The 10,934-nt window shown below is 34.4% G+C and overlaps 1 protein-coding gene across 3 annotated transcripts in view; it reads left to right on the forward strand.

Moving 5' to 3' along the window:
• AGBL3 (AGBL carboxypeptidase 3) overlaps positions 1 to 8,745 on the forward strand; it is a 41,349-nt gene extending 32,604 nt beyond the window's left edge. For all 3 annotated transcript variants that reach the window (XM_081957311.1, XM_081957309.1, XM_081957310.1), the window contains 7 exons: positions 2,147 to 2,218; positions 3,075 to 3,248; positions 5,000 to 5,030; positions 5,378 to 5,401; positions 5,970 to 6,175; positions 6,742 to 6,991; positions 7,485 to 8,745. In XM_081957311.1, the coding sequence (XP_081813437.1) occupies positions 2,147 to 2,218; positions 3,075 to 3,248; positions 5,000 to 5,030; positions 5,378 to 5,401; positions 5,970 to 6,175; positions 6,742 to 6,991; positions 7,485 to 7,716 (989 nt within the window). In that variant the 3' untranslated portion in view covers positions 7,717 to 8,745. The remainder of the gene's footprint in view (positions 1 to 2,146; positions 2,219 to 3,074; positions 3,249 to 4,999; positions 5,031 to 5,377; positions 5,402 to 5,969; positions 6,176 to 6,741; positions 6,992 to 7,484) is intronic.
• The last annotated feature ends 2,189 nt before the right edge of the window (positions 8,746 to 10,934 follow it).

The raw sequence follows: 10,934 nt of genomic DNA on the forward strand, positions 1-10,934 counted from the left end.
GAGTGATTTAGGTTAGATGACTGGAGTAGAAGTGTGGGGAATAAAATAAATTGCATAGATAAAATAATTATGGTTTGAGGGAGGGAGTTCCACTGGTAGTTACAACTTAATCTGAATGAATGAGTGAGTATAAATCAAGCATATTAAAAACAACACCTATAATAAAATAAACTGTTTATTCATTTTATGACATTAAACATTACAATATTAAAAATTCAAAATACACAACCAGGAATTGTTAAATGCCAGTTTAAAAAGATGATTTTAAAATCTTTTTAGAGCCCTACCTTGTTTGCAGATTTAATGATACTGTGAGAGGATGGAGGAAAATGTGTTTTGGTGATAAAATATCTGTAAAGAGATTTGATCATGTGCTCTGACACTATACTTGCATTGGACAATTAAAAAAATAGTATGGAGAGAGCTGGTCTTTCATTCCCCTTGGACATTTGACTCTCATTTTAAATTCCCATCCAGCATAATTGCAGGCAAGAATTACAGAAAAACTGGAATTTATTCTCAGATTAGATCGTTTATTTTAGAGTCTGAACAAAGACTTCTTATATTTTATATTGTTCACTTAGTACATCTACTGGGCATTTTCTGTGTTCCCAATTCTGTATTTTAATAGGAAATTAAGTGTGGAAACCTTATGTAAAAAAATACATGATTCTTCCAACCTGCCATATAATTTCTGATAAACTCATGGTGCATATAGACATGCTAGACATTCTGGATACATTCCAGTTCTACAAAACACTAGTTGAGCATGTCTTGAGGTCTGTAATTTCATTTATTCTTTAGTTGAACCTTAATGTGTGTATGTATGTGTCTACCACTTTCTTGAACTTTTTATATTTGATAAAATAGATTCTTTTTCAGAAAAATGTACTACAAGAAAACATTTTTAAAATTAGAATTAGAGTTATTTCTGGTTTTATAGATATTTCACCAAAGTGTATGCATTTTAGAGAGTTAGAATGTGACCTTGAATCTAAAATTCTGTTAAGTCACAAAATCTATCATATGTCTTAGGCTAATCAGTTACCCATCTTAGATTATTATACCTTAATTTAATAATTGTAAATATGGATACAAATTGCACTGTCACATCAGTCCCTACTTTTCCTCTTCTCACTATATCATGACTAACTTTCAAATTATTTTGTGAAGTGTCGATTGTCTTTGCATTCAAATATGGAAATTATTATTACAAAATCTTTAAACTGTAATTTAACATTCTGGATTATTCCAGATCTGGTAAATATAGTTTCCTGGTGTACACATAGTGGTATAAATGCAATATTTTATATTATTATGTTACAATATAGTACTGTATACATGTATACAGTATACTAATGGGAAGGAGCAATGCAAGGATAGAAGGCAAACACATAAGCCTATTCCTTGTGTTAATTTATTTATTGAAATAAGATTTTTTTTCTTAGGGTATACTAATTAATATTAATTCCATGAAGTTATATAAAAACTATTCCAAATATCTCTGTTTATCTCATGGAAAAAAAGCAAAATAGACATACTTTTAAACAAACTTTTCTGGAGTTTATATTTTATGTGCATCATCATCATTATCTGTTAAATTTATATGGAGCCCAACTCTGTGTCATTACCAAATTTTATGGTACCTTGAAAGCTAACAGATAACAAATGTCTTATCATATACAGTAAATCTTAATAAACTACGGTATAATTCAGATACATGAAGTTATGTTTGAGGGAGTGTAAACTGGGAGAGGTTGAGGATACTTATTGATTGCTGCACATAAACAACACAGCAAGATAAACATTATCATACAATGAAGGATACATCCATTGGTCTCTGTCATATATCCTACTCTATAAGCATTAGTCACCTTTGCCAGTGAACAAGATGGCTCATTTTGTTCATGTATCTGTTTTATCGATACAGATAAAAGCAACAGCCATAGGCTTCTGTGATGATGAGGAAAGAAATGAAATGTGTGCAATGACATCCCAACACAAACTTTGAGAATCATATTTTTCCTCCAATATTGGGATACAAGTACAAGAGATAGGATGGCATTTTTTATCATCATGAATGTCTATGGCCACAATAGATCCATTACTGTTATCGCCTTTCATATCTTTAATTTCTTTTTCTCAGATGCTATACCGAATGTGCCAAGTAAATATACTCTTCAGTATCTGAGTCATTATTTCCCTGAGCAAGGATTAAGTGAGTAATTCATATATAAGTACAATTTAGATAGAAATGCATGTATAAACAGTTTATTTACAGGTAGCGCAGTATAGTGAAATTATGTCTATGTCAAGCTGTTTCAACAGTGCTTATTCCCAGGTCTAGTCGCCGTTTGCAAAAATAAATTCTTTAATTCTTCATTTTATTACAGTGGAAGTGGCCTATGCTTTTTGATTTCCTTAGGCAAATTAAGAATTAGATTCCAGTGTGACAAATTAATACTATAGAAAAACTACTGAAGAGTAAATACTGTTACAGAAACGTAAACAGTAAACGTACATCAAATGTTCAAATGAAATCTAATCTTTAAAATGCTGACAGCTAAAATGTCCCTAACAGTCTTTCGGGTAAAAATTATCTTGTCTGAGGTTGGAAGTGGAATGTGGTGTGAAAGAAGTGAAAGTGTTAAGTGTTTGATACAATTTCTATGGCCAAAGAGAGGCTTACAAAATCAAGTTGACATTTGCCATAATTCTTTTTGCGATTTTGTGATTCTTGATAAAATAATTATGCTCCCAGCTTTTACGATTATGGGGGAAAATTAAAAACAAAATATGATTATAGTAGTGTTTTACAAATAAATTCATTAACGTGATTTTTCATTTTTCTTAATTTTCAAGCTTAGTTATATATGTCAGTTCACTTAATTGTACATAAATGTGCACACATTCAGCCTTTTGTAGTTAATATGATTGTATATACAGTACGAGAGAGAAAATATAGGCACTTAAGAGCTACATAGTTTCCGTAACAATATTTGATACAGTCAACTTTTATCATGTCACAATTGTATTACAGTACTATGTCTGGGTTTGGTCTTTTATATAAACAGATTTTGGATGGGACCTAACCCACCCTTTTAAGCACGTTGTTTCCCAGAGACTTTTCCTACCTCCCACTGCCCATAACCAAATGTGCAATACACCAAGGAAAAATAGTGCACTTCTGGGTTGCCGACTTCCTAGAGTGGAAAATGTGAAGAAGGGAGTAAGCATCCATCAAAAAAGTTAAGTATTGTAGCACAATATTATGGGAGGGGAGTGGGAGGCAATGCATAATAAGAAGTGATCAACCATGCAGGTATATTAAATATATAGTAATTCCTTTCATAGACAAATCTGATGGTAATTATAGACAGTTTTAGAAGCCTTCTGTAACCTGACACCCTTCAGTTGTGTTAGGACAGGGGTGTCAAACTGACGGCCTGCGGGCCGGATGCGTCATGCGCAGCCCATGCCCACCCCAGCTCTGTGAAGGGAAAAAAGTCACAATACATCACTTGATGGCAACGTGACACTGCAACTTTGACACCCGTGTGTTAAGGCTATAACTCTGTTTACTGGTTCTCAGGACACCCAAAAGGAAGACCAAGTCATTTTACTCAGAATGATGTAGATATTAGAAACCATCAAACATCATAGAGGTGCTTAGAAATGTTCTCATTTTTATCTAGACCAGGGGTGTCAAATTCAAGGCCCAGTTGCCAGATCCGGCCCACAGAGTGCTTAGTTCTGGCCTACAGGGCCAGTCTGGAAACAGCAAAGGATCAGCCTGCAGTGCTTCTGCTAGTAAAAATGGAGCTGGGGGGTGGGGGCTGCTATGTCTTCACTGGCAGAGGACTATCAAAACAAACTAAAAATAAAACAAAAGGAGGAATGTTTCCCCTTTTGCATTTGAGTATCCAACAAGGGACGAGAAAGGGAAAGAGGAGAGGAAAAATGGGAAGAGAGCAAGGAAGGAAAAAGAAGGAAAGAGGGGAAGGAAGAAGAAAAGAAGGAAGAGGGAAAGAAAAAGAAAAGGAAGGAAGGAGGGAGATTATAATGAGAATGAGGGTCTCAGGGAAGTCCTGCCTTAGCACTTGTCCACCACAGGTGTCCCCAATATGAGTTCTCTGTCATGCCCACCATGGCCATGCCAATATGGTCACGCCACATGCTCCCCCCTTGGCTCTCCGAGGTCAAACACAAACCTTATGCAGCCCTCAATGAAATCAAGTTTGACACCCCTGATCTAGACAATTATCCAATAAAGTGCGCTAAGTTACAACTTGCCCAACTCCCAGTGTAGAGTTTAATGGATAAATAGGGTTTTGAATTTCATCTTATTTCATCAAATATAAGAGGTTTAACAGCAAAACCATTGCCAGTTGTTAATATCTGGCAATTGTTAGGGTTGGAGTTACACCATACAAAAATAAAAGGTTATCCTTTCTTGAATATTATATACTATATCATTGTAGAATAGTTAAATATACAAGACCTCAAATACAAAAACAAATGTGCTTAATTGCTTGAGTTCTTCAACAATAATCTAAAATATCACAATAATTTTGATGTTCACAATTTTTGTGAGTCATTTTTTCATAAATTCTATATTTTTATATAATCATAGTTGGAAGAAACTTTTAGGCCAAGTCCAATTTTGTTTTCTTATAAATCATTAATAAAATCAAATTGCTTTTTTTAATGATAGCAGCTAACATTTTGTGTTAAAAGTCAATTTACAATATCTTGAAAATATTTAAAACAAGAGGCCATGCCATCTGCATAATTTAAAGTGTCCAAATGAACAATCAAAAATAGAATTTTTTTCTCGTACAAAAACTACATTAGTAATCGAAAATATTAATGTGGTTCTCTAATGTGGAAGAGAATAATGATTTTCATTCTTAACATAAGAAAGGATTGAAATCCATGTAGTAAATAAGGACCTTTATTTTTAATTATATCATATGTCGTCTTTGTATCTTATTTGTAGCATCACTCATACAAGTGGACAGTCACCCAAGGTAGGAAAATATACTGTATTTGTTATTAGCGATTTCTAAAATCCTCATATTAAACCTTGGGAAAAATTTCACGGAATCTAATTTATTTTAATATGGATCAGTCAGGTGTATAAGAGTGGACATGTGCTTTATAAAATTATTTTCTTTAGTTAATATCATTCTCTCTTACAATAAATTTTACATTGCATGTTTAGGTGCCAGTACTATTTAGTGAATTTATTTATTTTAATCAAAAAGTTCACTCTAATTAACTGAGCAATAATTTTTTTAAAACAAGTAATTATTAAAGAAAATTTGCAAAGGGTAAAACATTGTTCTAAGATAATTTCTTCTCTTTTATATTGAAGGTTGGAGTGCTCTCCTGGGAGAAGGTTTGCATGACACTTACATATAATCTAGACTAGAGAGAGAGAACAACACTTCTTATTTTAGAAATGATATTTGATTAGTGCAGATAAAACCAGTAGGTTATTCAGAAGTCATAATTTCATATTTTAAATGGATTGTAGCACAAGTGGTAATATCTAGATCTTAATTTATTCAGCATTTTAATATGTTTTATGATTCTGCACAATAATGTTTTCTAATTCTAACCTGAAAAATACTGAATGCTATGAAGTCATTTTAGTGTTTATCAATACTTTAAGAATCCACTTATTTAAAGTGAATTATGGAAAATATGCTTATAAAAAATAGAAAAGAAACATTTGCTAGGAGTTCCTGGAAGCTCAGAAACAAGTCAAAATTTTCATATCCAAATATAGCATAAATGTAAGCATAAGTACTATTACACAAAATGGTTGAGTTGACTGTACTGTATATTTCAGAAGTCAAAACATTTTTGAAATGTATCCTTTTTGTATAACATCTAAAATTGGTTCATTTTGCATGTTATTTTCTTCTGAGTTTTGAAATGCTTAATCTTACTCTGTGTTTCAGCTCTTTGTCTCAGCCAGCAGCAGAAAATGACTCTGAAAGAGGCTGTGTCACACTACAGTTAGAAGAAAAAGAACTACAAAATATTGTTCTAGCTCAAGAAATCCATTTAAATGCTCCATATAACAAACCTGTAGTCTGGAGATTAGAAAAGTATCAAACTGGAAAGACCAATAGTTGCAGAGAGAAGACATCTCCAGAAATCAAAGGTTATTTCTCATATTGGAAATTAAATCTTTATCAATTACAAGGGGTTTTATATTCTCATCAAAATTTCTAAAATATATTGGCTAGTTACTTGTATATTAAAAAGGGCTGGACCTTACAGTCTTTCAAGTCTCAATGAGCAACTTGTTACATAAAATATTTTAGTCGATTCATTATCTTTCTTAGGAAAAGGAACACTAACTTTAATTTAAGGATTTCTTTTTAATTGGTGAAGAATATTCTGATAGATTAATCAACTATGACATAAAGGCCAATTTGAAATAGATTTTTTCCTAATTGAGTATAAGAAGATATACGCTCACATGACTACAAGATCTGAAAGAAGGATACTGCAGGGTGGGAGATTATTTTTCTTCTGTAGGATAGGTTCATGTGAATTTATTAATATATCACAGGAAAAAAATCATGTAAAAGGGGTTAGGACTAAATTGTTGTATTTTAGGTTAAATTGGTCTTTGGAAAGATTGTCTCAAATTTACTAGCATCTCCCTCCTCCATCATTAGAATCGATGTTCAGGTAAGTACCAACGTTCCTTTTTCATCACAGGTTTCCTTGAGACACAAAAAAATATTTTACCTGGAAGCAAAGAGAAAGTAAAGGAATTGTCACCAGCAAGGAATGCTAAAACTAACAAAATTGGTGGAGGGAACTGTGAAGGTGGTCTTAAACTGAACAGGTCTTCTATTAATCAAGATTTACTGCTCTCCCTTCCTTTGATGTCTGAGGAAAAATACAGTCAACCCACCGAAAAATATTTGAGGAGTGAACGACATCTAAAATCCTTGGGCCGACACCGGTAAGTAAAATTCAGCCTGACTTTTAATGCTTCCATCCAAAATTGTTTTGTGATTCCTGATTTTAATGAGAAAAGCAAGTTTGTGTAACAATGGGTAAAAATAGATTCAAACAGAAAATTTAGCAAAACAGTACAATTCCAGATCAGAAAACACTTCACTGAAGCAAGTTTCAATTAAATTATTTTGCAAATAATATAAATAAGTATTCTGAATTCACTGAATAAAGAATATGGCCACAGCAAGTCAGGAGGAAAAAATATACTTCTTAGTATTTAGCCTTATGTATAAGATTTTGTACTTTTTCAAAATAAGCAGCTTCCAGTCATCCATGTTTTACATCCTGAACTCTGATTCTTAAAAAAAAAACATGGCCTCTGTTGTTGTGGGCAGCCTGGACGACAAGTATATTATGAACCATATATACTGTATAACTAGCAAAATAATTTTAAAGTATTGCTCTTTAAAATTACTTTGTTTTGCTTATTTGTGCAGACCACGCCTGGCTACTTTACTGACTACAAAAGGGCCCAACAAAACAATTTTAGTGAAACATTCTGAAGAGGATGAAACATCCAGGCCTCTACTACAAAGCAGGCCAAAAATGCCATCAAGAAACCTGCTTTGCCAGAGTGAAAGCAATTTTTTTCCTAAGAGATGTAAAAGTGACAGACCTTCAGGGCAAGATCTTCCAAACACAACTGAGAGGATTTCTTTTCATGCGTAACACGAGATGCCGTTTCTTTTGTACCGTTTCAGACGACTCAGCAGTGATATCATCTGAGCATACTGCTTTACCTCTTTAGACATCATATTGGGAAGATGTGGCATGCAGAGCAGTTGCACTTTCACAAGATTGGAATATTGGATACAAACTAGAACATCTGGGAGGGAGGTGGCTGTGAATAATATAAAGAAAACTAAAATATGATCTGACTTATTTATTTGTTTTTATTGTTAGCCAATTGCCCAGGGAAGCAAGTTGAATCATTTCATTTCTAAATATAAAGTTTCAAGAAAATGATCTAGGAAAAAATGAGATGGGAATTGGGATTCTCAGTGCTGAATCATATTAAATCATATTAAATTTTCATTCCATAGGTGTTGAATCTAAGAGGGGAAAAAAACTATAAACTTGAATGGTTTCTCTTTGGGGTTTGTCTTAAGAATGCAATAGAGGAAGTAAGGTCACTTTTCCAATTTGGGACTGCTGTCATTAACTCCATGTTTCTTATGAAGAGGCAAAATATACATCGCTGTATCTAAATGTCTTGGACAATCCTTATAATTAGCTGTTCTCCGTTTCCAATGAACTCCAGCTTAATAATGTCAAATCTACAAATAGCTGCCATGTGACCAATTTTGTATTGGAAGACACCAGTTTTTGCTGATCTGCGGTAAATTCCAAGTATCAATAATTATGTGTACCTGCCAGCTGATGGAGCCAGTGAACCAAAATCCCATCCATGAAAACTTATGTTCTAGCACATATAGTTGCTTTTAAACCGTGCTCTTAATTTTTGTCACTTGCTAAGGCAATGCTGATAATAATGTTATCCATTCAGTCAAGTCCGACTCTTGGCGATTCTATGGGCCAGATCTCTCCACATTGTCCAATCTTGCACTACTTTCTTGAGTTGTTCTATCCTGTGGCAGGTATCATGTTCGATGGTATCCAAGCACTATGTTATTTGATGGCTTGATTTTCTTTTTACTGCTAAATCTTCCAAACATAATTGCTATCACCAATGAACATGTTAAGGCATTGTTTTTGCAGAATTACCTGGAATTAGAAATAAATGGAAATTCCAGTGAGCATTTGATTAAACTTCCAATAGCCAACCAAAGGCTTTTGAATAGCCAAGGTCCTCCTAAAGTACGGGCGGGTTATTAATTTTTCCAAGGAGCTACATGGGAAAATGAGACTGTGGTGAAGGGCCACCCGCCTCCATACCCTGTCACTTGGCATTGCCCCACCCCCATCCCCAAAATCTGTCCTAGAGTGTTCATGTACAACTAAGTTTAATTCAACAATGGATTTAGCAATTTTCAATGAAAATGATATGACTATTAGTTAGCCCTATTCCTTCCTATCGATCCTTGCTAGGATCATTAACTTTTTGTTAATTTTCACTTATATTCCTCCTCTCTTCTCATTGGAGCATTAGTGATTTTTTTCTTTCTCTTTTTGAAAAAAATATATACCCGTATTTATTCGAGTATAACGTGCACACGTGTATAACACGCACCCCCTAATTTTCTATTAAAAATCGGTATAAAATTTTGTTTCACACCAAGCATTGTAATTGACAAAAAAACGTTGTTGAACACGTGCGGCCATGATAAAAATCATTTATTGACAACGTAAACTGGTATAAACACAATACCGAAATAAATAAATGCCGTCCATTTTATTGCTGATGCCGTAACGTGTGAGCGAGGCGAGGAAATGAAGCGGTGACCATACAGCGGATAATAAGAATTCTCACCCCCAGTTCGGGCCGCCCACTGTACGCGACGAGGGGACGTTTTTTTTCTCTTTGCCCTCGCGTACAGTGAGCGGCTGCAGCCCGGAAAAGGCGCAGTGCGAATTTACAATTCTCCTGTGCCCTCAATGGACCGGCCACCACTGCCACCCCACCCCAGCCCTCGTTTATAACACGCACCCAAACTTTGATTTCTTTTTTTGGTACAAAATTTTGCGCGTTATACTCGAATAAATATGGTACTTCTACGTTACTATGAAAAAGAGATGAAAAAATAATCAATAAAAGAGACTTGAATGAGGAGGAGCAGTTAAGATAATCAATATTTGAAACAATTCATCACTTATGTGCTGCTGGAGTGGCTCAGCAGATGCCTATAGACTAGAATAGTTTAAAAATACTAAAATTTGAAATATCAGTAAAAATTGAAGTATTTTTGTCTGAACCGGATGCTTTTCAGATTATTTAGATAAGATAGGAGGGAAAATCAAAATTAAATGAATCCCATTTCCATTTCTATACCCACATACAACAGGAAAGTGAACTTGCTCATATTCAGATATAAAAGTATAAAGAACACCAAAATTTCATCTTAGCAGGTGCTTCTATGCTGGGTAGACATTGTACCTGTAACAAGAAAGGAGTCCTTGCTTACTGACTTATTCAGAGGCTGTTCATAGTTAAGCACAGTGTTGAAAAAGATTTACGACCAGTTGTCAAAGTTGTCCCTATGGTCACATGATCACCATTTGCAATCTTGACAGCAGGCTTTGGAAAAGCGAAGTCAGTGGGGAAGCCAGCAGGAATATACAATTTCAGTCCAGTGACATGTTTAACAGCTGCAGCTGGAACTGGTGTCCTATAATCATAATAATCACATGATATTTCACTCTATGATCGTGTCACTCAGCCAAGGAGTTGCCAGATCCAGTTGTAAATGAGGACTAGCTGTATATATAAATTAGGCTGCAAGAACGGATTACTTTTAGATTTTAGTAAGTTTTTTCGGATCTTATGTGAAAGGATCCTGAACAATAAGATGGCAACGAAATATTCACCGATGAAAGCATTAAAAAAATCTGTTAGTTCAAGCAACAAAATCCTAACCTACAAAAACAGAAAATAGGAAGGAAGCGTACAATTACAAGTTATAATAATAACTGCCTAGAAACAATGTACCTTATGCATTTTCTGCCTTGCATCACATTTTTGTATATTTGCACGAAGCAACATTATTTCATAAGAGTCTCTGCTCTCTTGCTATTGGTGTTTGGAGGCAGGTGCTTGTTCTGCTTCTAAGAGGAAATCTTTTAAGAAGTGCAATGTGTGAGGAGTGATTGCGCAACACATCCCAATTGCTACCACCTCTCTCCTGGAAAGTGTGTCGTCAGCCCAGGAATACTGGAGTGTCTTACTTAGCGGGGCCATTTAAAAAAGACCGGGTTCCTCGATTTCAACA

The sequence above is a fragment of the Natrix helvetica genome (assembly GCF_964273705.1).
Source record: "Natrix helvetica genome assembly, chromosome: 6".
NCBI lineage: Eukaryota > Metazoa > Chordata > Lepidosauria > Squamata > Natricidae > Natrix > Natrix helvetica.